Source organism: Rhyacophila brunnea, unplaced genomic scaffold (assembly GCF_057557595.1).
Source record: "Rhyacophila brunnea isolate RB1 unplaced genomic scaffold, BYU_Rbru_1.0 scaffold_13, whole genome shotgun sequence".
Classification (NCBI taxonomy): Eukaryota; Metazoa; Arthropoda; class Insecta; order Trichoptera; family Rhyacophilidae; genus Rhyacophila; species Rhyacophila brunnea.
Window position 1 is genome coordinate 32,978,507 of NW_028232785.1, and position 9,558 is coordinate 32,988,064.

Consider the following 9,558-nt stretch of genomic DNA (forward strand, 5'->3'; position numbering starts at 1 on the left):
TGTCAAAATGTTCAACATGTACTTAGCACGTAATAATCGTATCAAATTATAATAATAATATATCAGCGAAGAATGTGATTGTGCCGAATAAAAGAAACGAAAGCCAAAGAAATTTAATATTCGGGAGTAGGTATGAAAAAAAAAAGATGGCATCACTGCTCAATATAAAAAGGTTGAAAAAAAATAAATAGTCGCGGGAGGACGTGGTATTGAGTTTGCGAATTCCCGCGCTAAAAACTCAACAATTTAACGAATTCAGATAATTATTACTTAGAATATAAGCGATGCTAGGATATAATTAACATTAGGAACGTTGTTACCAAAATTAGATTAATTTGGATACTGTTACACATAAATTTCTTTTGTAAAAATAACCGCTGAAAATATTATAACGCCACGTGTTCTACAAAGAACGACTTTTCATATATTATTTAATTTTTGTGAATCCCAGGTCCTACCAACATCCAGAGCTAGCCACAGGATCCGGGATATCGCAATACCTACACTGTCATTTTTAACCTAAGTAGGTACCTATTATAATAAATCAATTAAAATAATAAAGTAGGGACAATTTATTGCCTAGGTACCCATTCAGTCAAGGATCAAGTAAGTATAACAAACAAGAATTTGTCAAAGGGCCATGCCTTTTGATTTTGCCTTGTCTATCCGTGCATGGTGCAAATCACACCCAATGTCCGTGTGCCTGGCTCAAAATACGTACCTATGGCATTTGGTTTGTATTGCACTGACAGAAATGTTCTTTTGCCACGTTGAAGATGAATATTGTATTTAACGTATGTAGAAGAAAACTGCAGATGGGCTCTTTTGCCTTAAAAAACTGAGATGCGCTGATCTAGTTATGCTCGAGGAAATGCTCATTTTCATTTTCGCTCCATTGTTTTGTCTTGACAACAAAACGTACATAATCATTACCTATTATTGCAATGTGTCACCGTTTCAAGTGTTAATGTAACTATTCAGCGCCAACTTTAAATTAATCAAGCCTGAGCATATTATCTTCTTGCACAGCAACGAGTGCTCCACTGTTCAGCTGTCAAAATTAGATCCCAGATAGCTTGACATATTGATTCTCCCTTTCTCGTATCAAACTTAATTATAAAAAATCTCAAATCACGTAATATATTAATAAATTATAAATAATATACATTCCCGTTATTCACTAGCTGTCAAAATCAGACTAGTCCGTCACACAAAAACCGGTGGTTATATCGTTTTCCAAAAAATATGTAGCATTAATCTATGCATTACATATTTTGTAGGTGTATTAATGCTAGTGTGTTATTTATCACGTAACTTAACTATTCGAATCAAACCATCCCCTGTGAACACGACAGACGCGTCAGTTTGAGCACTCTATATAGAACAATGGCAGGTCATCCATAGACAAAAACAGGAGGGGCGGGAAAAGTAGGACCAGTCGTTGTGAATTAATGGCTTTCTACTTGAGTCGGTAATGACCTATTATAAATATTAGTTTCGACGAAAAATAGTTTTCAGTATTGTGGCAACACTTTTCTAACATTAACGAATGTATCCTGTCTATCACGTAACACGTGGCTTCAGGAATATATACCCTTAACATGGATGTAAAGCAAGAATGTGCTGGAGAACACTCCGATATAGAAGGCAAGTCTTTGTTTGACACGCTGGCTAGCCATCCAAACAACCCGGACCCTCGCTTTCATGTAACGCAAGAGAATGCGGACGTTTTAAGTTGCAATTTCGAGGTTAGTTTTTGGAAACTAAAGTCCTTTATAATCACTTTAGATTGAGACTAAAATTAATTAGTTTAATATTGTAAACTGTGGCTTTTTTACATACTATGTAGGAACATAAGGTGATATTAAACATTGTTTCAAATAATTACATGTTTATACAATTTGACAGCTATGATACATACATGTGATAAGTTAGGTTATCTACTAATCCATGTTAAATATAATTATTATACATCGTTGTATGGACGTCTAGTGTACTGAAACTGGTTTTATTGTGTTCACAAAATGTAACAATGCTTCTTTCAGTACCTTATAGCGGAACTCTCTGATAAAACATCTGATAATCAACCAGCTGTCGTCAAGCGCGAGATCATTGAAGATATAACATACCCATTATATGATGATGAATACCCTCAACCAGTTTGTTCTAATTCAGATTACAGGCCAATACAACAGGTACGTTCAATTGTACGCAGGTATATGTGCCGTTTTCTTCCCTTAATGCCGTCTTATATTGAAGGTTTGAATTTGTAATGCATCTTTGAAACTTCATAAGGAACTATTATAATATAATTCAGTCAAACTTGTTTCATTTATTGATATCGGCGTATATTCGAGTTATTGGCGATTGCTATAACAGATATTTTGAGACAGTATTGAGTAGGTATATAAATCTTTTGTTAAATTACGTAAGTATAATTAAATATGGTGATTTATACATCACAATCATTCGAATGTAAAGCAATAATTAATGCGATTATCTAAAATTGTGATCAATTGTATGGTAAATAAAATTATTCGCCCTCGAGTCCTTTTTAGGTAGGTAGGTATTACAAGTAGTAATTCGTTGTTTAGCGACGTCACGATGTGACGTCATAATGTGTCATGGCGTCCAAATAATTGCATACTTATGAAATTTCATTCCCCGACCATTAATTTAATATTTTTAAATTGTAAATGTGTATGAAAGTGTGCGAACGGTACCATATGAATTTAATAATTATACATGAATAAATATTATGAACATTAAATAATATATCAGTTATTTTATCACATTTATTTTACGATTTTACTGCAAGGATACAGTATTGCCAGTAAACATTTCCATTTGGTGGCAATACATACATATTATGACTAACTTAACTTCAATCACTTATATTAAGATATGTCAAAACAAAATAAGAATTAATTACTGAAATGCAAATGGATTGAGATAATAATATGTAATAATCTCTAAATATTATTATCATTTATACCAATCACCGTATGACACTATTTATGTTACCAGTGTATTTTAGAGTTGCGCCTTGTTTATTACAGTTATCTTAAAATAATTAACTAGGTAGGTAGGTACCATAATATTTTGAAGAATGCAAAATGCTTCCAATTGCATATGTTATTGCCAGATACAGCAGTAGGTACCTATCTTTGCGGTCGTTTAGCGGAAGAAATTTATCGTAATCTTACGTAAATCCATCTTATCTCTATGAGAAATACTGCATTTTGTACCTAAGCAAAATACGAGGCATTGTACCAGTTACCTACCTACTATCTAGTTGATAGACTATGGATCAAAATTCTTTGTTCGTATCTACGTATTTGTTTTCACTAAACTAACACTAAAATAATATACTGATGTTAGTTTTTAAAATTAAAAAAAAACCTGCAAAACCAAGCTTTAATATCGTCGGTGTTTTGTAAAAAGGGCGAATCAACCATTTTGGCGAAATTGAGATTTTAATGAAAACACAATATGTACCTCACTAGCCTTGTTATGTAAAAACGGCAAACCTGTATCTCTACGGGAAAGTACTTAAAAACGATAATCGTAAGGGCGAATATCCACTTTGTGCTATGAATAAAGGGCGAATGTGACGTATTGGGCCTTTTAAAATAAAATCTGTCCTAAAGTAGTGGTAAGTGTTATGATGTACGGGCGAATATACGATATTGGCCCTCCCTGCATATCCACCTACATATCAATGTGACTATTGTTAAATCAAAATTGTCGAGTTCGCCCAACGTCACTATCATTCGTGTCATTTTACTAATGACAGTAATGACAAAGCTTATTGGCGGGATTGTTTTTAGAAGTTTCCTCAGGTAATTTATGGCTCGATGACATTGAGCTACTTTACAAGCTGCTTGTCGGCGAGTTTAAAAGTGGGCGAGTCAGCGAGTGCGATTGTGATGATGACACACAAAACTTTCCACTCGCTTACAAGCCAGCAAGCTATTGATTTGAAACCATCATTTTTGGTACTATTTTGACAGGACGTATTGAGTAGTTCGTTTTTTTACCGGCTGGTTTGCCACTATCGCTCTACTGCGCAGACGCAGATCGGCCCACACGCCAGCGTGTAGCGTGTAAAGCTGCCCGGCAGTCAACTTTTATCGGTAGATTATTTACAATCTGCTTGTGAACTTGTTCGATGATGACACTTGGCGACTTTACAGGCAGATTGTAAATTCGCCAACAAGCAGCTTGTAAAGTAGCTCGATGTCATCGAGCCATTAGTGATAAAAGAATGTTTTAGTTGACAATTTGTTAAACAATCGTTTGAAATATTGTTATTGGCTTTTTCTACTAATGCTACAATTACATTAAGCTGCTTTACGAGCTATTTGTTGGCGAATTTAAAAGCGGGCGATTCAGCTACTGCGATTGTGATGATGACACGCAAAACTTTCCATTCGCTGAGAAGCCAACGATATAGCGACTTTTTTGACAGAACGTAGATCGTTTTTTACCGGGAGGTCGCTACTACGCTCTACTGCTCACACGCCGGCGTGTAGCGTGTAAAGTTGACCGGCTTTCAACTTTTCTCGGTAGATTGTTTACAATCTGCTTGTTAACTTGTTCGATGATGACACTGAGCGACTTTATAGGCAGATTGTAAATTCGCCAACAAGCAACTCATAAAGTAGCTCAATGTCACTGATGCGTAATTGAACAGCATTTGTATTCAATATTAAGTATTCATCGAGTGATACAACATACTTTACCTCAAAATGAGCGAGATGTAAGTTTTTTTGTTTAACTTTTCGTGTTGTACAGTTGGTAAGCAATTTTGGTTTCGATATGTAATATACATTAAGATAAAATACCGGAAATCAGGCTATGGAAAGAAAAAAACAGCTGAGAGCCGCTGGAAAAAAGTATAAATCTGCGGCGGGAAATGTTGTTCAACAAAGGAAACGATTTAATTTTTTTCTGCAGAAAATGTACATATTATAAATGCAATGATAGATTTTTGGGGAATTTTGGAAACTCGGTGAAAACGATGACAACCAAGATGAACGGAGACAATATATTTCAGATAGTATAACTATTGAAAACCCCAAAAGGCAGCGTGTAAACAATATTTCACACAATTTTATTCATTTTGTATCTCCAGTCTAGTTAATTTGTCCTTACTTAATAAACAATAATCTGATGTCCCATAACTATTTTGATTAGGTATATAATGCCTTTTAAGGACAAAAACACTCTTAATGTTTACTAGAATATGGTTTTGATTTAATTTAACTAATATATTGTTTTGTCTTGTAAAAGTTTAAATAAAATATTATAAACATAATAAAATTACTTTCCTTATAATTATTCCCTAAGAAAGCCACATATCTAAGGGCGAACGTGCAACTGTTCCGTATTTTTTATCACACATAAAGGGCGAATATCCATTTAAAATGATTTTTCCGACCTTTTTATACAAATTTATACATTTTTTATATTATCAAGACAGTAGTTCCTCTAAGCTTTATTATGTATTTGTTAGAAATTTATAATCATCCATAGGTATTTAATAATTAAATGACAAAAGTTAAAAATCATCCTCCTGTAAAATAGCATTTTGCTTGATTCGCCCTTTTTACAAAACACCGACGATATGTTATTAAATTATATAGAATTTTGGATAATTTATAGATGGAAGAATGTTTTTTATTTATTTTGGTATAGGAGAGGCTTAATGAATTTTAAAAAAACTAACCCAGCCATCTGTAATGTGTACTCTTAATTGAATTAAAACAAACAAGTATGACCGCAAGGGTGCACTATTTTATCGGATTGCCCATAAAATTGGAATGCTGTTCGGTGATTATACATTCAGCTGCCAATTTGTCATACATAGGCGACCAAAAATTAATGAAGAAAGAGTTCTGGGAGACCCTTTCTGGCTTATCGTAATAATGATACTGTTACATAATATTAATAATGTTGTTATTTTCAGAAGCGTGACAACGGTCTGATGAATATTAAGTATGAGAATAATGATGAGGGAGTTACCATCAAAGAAGAATTTGTCGAGAATGCAATCCACCAAATTAATGCTGAATTACCTCAACCTGCCTGCTCTAATCTACAGTACAAACCATTAGACCTGGTACGTTTGACATGATCTATAATTAGTTTTTGACGTTTTTTTTAAATATGCTATCCGGTGTATTGTTATTGATACGATAGGGTTTTACACTAATTAGGTTTTTTACTGACCCTTCAACTATTCATAATTTCTTTATTGTATTTTTGTGACCTTTGACTTGATAGATAGGTAATGGAATTTTTACCTACTTTATTGTATTTATTTATATATAAGCTTGAATTAAGATTGTTCGTTGTCAGTGTGTGTTTACCTTTGGTGAGTGTACACGGCCCCTGAAGATGTTGAAAGGCGAAATCCGGGTCGCAAAAAACGAATCAAATGGAATAGTACAGAGCTTGAATCCATTAGAACTTATTGTTTATTTCCTTCTCCATGTCATGCTATGAACGTCTTATATCAATAATTTGTAATGTTTACCATATTAAAAAAAAAAAAAAAAAGATTTTTATCATAAATGTCAACGAGTGAGCGCAGTGTAACATATCGCTTTGACAGAAAAACACTTTACAAACGACAAAAAATCAGTGCTATATTGGGCAACATTGGAACATAAGTATATTTTATTGATTGTAATAGTATTGCTTTGAACATTTTAACACTTCTATTCTTTTTGTAGATTTCTACCCAGAAATGTTTTGCAGTACGTAAGAGTAAACCATTGGACATCGTTAAAAAAGATACGGTGTATAATGACCCGAGTAACAACAAAATAGCACACGCAATCAATCAAAACAGAAAAATGATGTTGCAGCATTCGGAAATAACCATCGATGAACAGAACATCAAACATGAATTTCAAAAAGTATACTTGTCAAAGGAGGTTCGAATTAAGTTGAGAAGAGTAACATGTTTTCCACGTAACTTTATTTGCAATAAGTGTTGTGGAGTGTTTGAAACTGTAAATCATCTAAATCATCACTACGTTTCATGCATAAAGTCTCAGCTTCTCAACTCATACAAGACACATGGTGTTAAAAAGCGACACCAATGCGATGTTTGTTTTAAATTTTTTACCCAATTAAGTACTCTCAAATCGCATAAAATGACACATACTGGTGAACAACCACATCAATGCGGTGTGTGTTTTAAAAAATTCATCAACAAAAGTAAACTCGAAAGACATAAAATGACACACACTGGTGAAAAACCACATCAATGCGATGGATGTTTTAAAAAATTCATCAAAAATAGTGAACTTAAAAGACATAAAATGACACATACTGATGAAAAACGACATCAATGCGTTGTGTGTTTTAAAAAATTTCTGAAAATTAATCATTTAAAGGCACATCAAATGACACATACGGGTGAAAAACCACATCAATGCGATGTGTGTTTTAAAAAATTTCTGCGTATTGGTCATTTAAAAATACATAAAATGACACATACTGGTGAAAAACCACATCAATGCGATGTGTGTTGCAAAAACTTCATCAGAAATTGTGATTTAAAATTACATAAAGTGACACATACTGGTAAAAAGCTGCATCAATGCGATGTGTGTTTTAAAAAGTTCATCACAAATGGTAAACTCAAATTACATAAAATGACACATACCGGTGAAAAACTGCATCAATGCGATGTCTGTCTTAAAAAATTTCTGCATACTGGTAATTTAAAGACACATCAAATGACACATACAGGTGAAAAACCACATCAATGCGATATGTGTTTTAAAAAGTTCATGACAAATAGTAGACTCAAAAGACATAAAATGACGCACACTGGTGAAAAACCACAACAATGCGATGTATGTTTTAAAAAATTCATCAATAATAGTGAACTTAAAATACATAAAATGACACATACTGATGAAAAACGACATCAATGTGTTGTGTGTTTTAAAAAATTTCTGCAAATTAATCATTTAAAAGCACATCAAATGACACATACGGGTGAAAAATCACATCAATGCGATGTGTGTTTTAAAAAATTTCTGCGTATTGGTCAATTAAAAATACATAAAATGAGACATACTGGTGAAAAATCACATCAATGCGATGTGTGTTTCAAAAACTTTATCAGAAATTGTGATTTAAAAATACATAAAATGACACATACTGGTAAAAAAAACTGCATCAACGCGATGTGTGTTTTAAAAAGTTCATGACAAATGGTTGTCTAAAAATTACATAAAATGACACATACTGGTGAAAAACTGTAACAATGCGATGTTTGTTATAAACATTTAGTGAGCGTCAGTCATCTTAAAAGACATAAAATGACACATTGCGGCGATTAAAAACATTAAGGGGGCACATGCTCGTCGTAGGTCAAAATTGAGTTTTTTTGTATTTTCAAACCATGATCCTGGACATTCCTTAAATGTTGTAGATAATCTATTTATATAGTTTTTAAGCCTTATTATCATGTTTTGAAAATACAAAAAAAACTCAATTTTGACCTGCGACGAGCATGTGCCCCCTTAATGCAATGATGTGTGTATTAAAAGAATTGATCGAATCAGCCATATTAAAAAACATAAAATGACACATACCTACTGGTGAAAAACCACATCAATGCGATGTTTTTTTTATTGTGCAAATCTGTCATCGCAAAGCACATAAAAAGACACATATTGGTGAAAATCCTTATCATTGCTGTATGTTTTTAAAAAAATATACAAATAAGTAATCTCAAAGCACATAAATTACACATACTTACTGGTAAATTACAACTTCAATCAACTTCAAATACAAATCAATATAAATGCACGTATTGTCGTACTAAAGATTCTCAGAAAATGATATACACCGGTCAAAAGCCGTAAGAAAGCGACGCTTGCCTATAAAATGTAATAATGAGTCATCTAAAAACACATTAAATGTACATTCTGCTGAAAGTCACACCAATGTGACGGATGCCGATATAAATGTAGGCAGCTCAGTCATCTGAAAACTCATAAAATTTCATTATTCGAGTTCATTCATTCAATGAAACATTCTGGAAATTTCTTGGTTAGTATGGTAATGGATGCTGCCTTCATCTTTATAGTATACGTAGACGAAAACGACGTGATTATTGGAACATTTTCTGCATAATTTCGGATGTGTGTATCAAGCCTTGATTATTTGTTATAATTGGGTCTCACATTACTTATTGATACAGCCCTGGGGTGTTGTTGCAATTGTTCCATTAGCGTCCATATTGGAACAATTAAAAGGCCAAAACTTATACACCTCATCCAATAGTCACTTGGGTAAATGAAACGTATGCCCTAAATCCTTGATGATTTAAAATGATTATTTTTTTGTAAATCAATAAAGGAATAAATATGTATTTAGGTAATAAAATGTTAGTCATAATTTGGATAGTGTGTGTGTGATTAATTGTGCTGTGTAAACGATCAAGGTGAAATACTATAATATACCCCTAGTAAAACAAAAATTTAGATGTAATCATTATAAAACCTATTTTTTAATGATATGGCATAT

General features: G+C 32.9%; 1 protein-coding gene across 1 annotated transcript; it reads left to right on the forward strand.

Annotated features, from left to right (window-relative positions):
- The first annotated feature begins 7,166 nt into the window (after positions 1 to 7,166).
- LOC147077323 (uncharacterized) lies at positions 7,167 to 8,234 on the forward strand. The gene is made up of 2 exons (XM_085941055.1): positions 7,167 to 7,370; positions 7,746 to 8,234. The coding sequence occupies exons 1-2, from the start codon at positions 7,167 to 7,169 to the stop codon at positions 8,232 to 8,234; spliced, it is 693 nt and encodes a 230-aa protein (XP_085797181.1).
- The last annotated feature ends 1,324 nt before the right edge of the window (positions 8,235 to 9,558 follow it).

Coding starts and splice junctions, on each gene's coding strand:
- LOC147077323 (XM_085941055.1), top strand. CDS start 7,167: ATGACACATACTGGTGAACAACCACATCAATGCGGTGTGTGTTTTAAA. Junction 7,371..7,745: donor AAAAACGACATCAATGCGTT/GTGTGTTTTAAA, acceptor GGTAATTTAAAG/ACACATCAAATGACACATAC.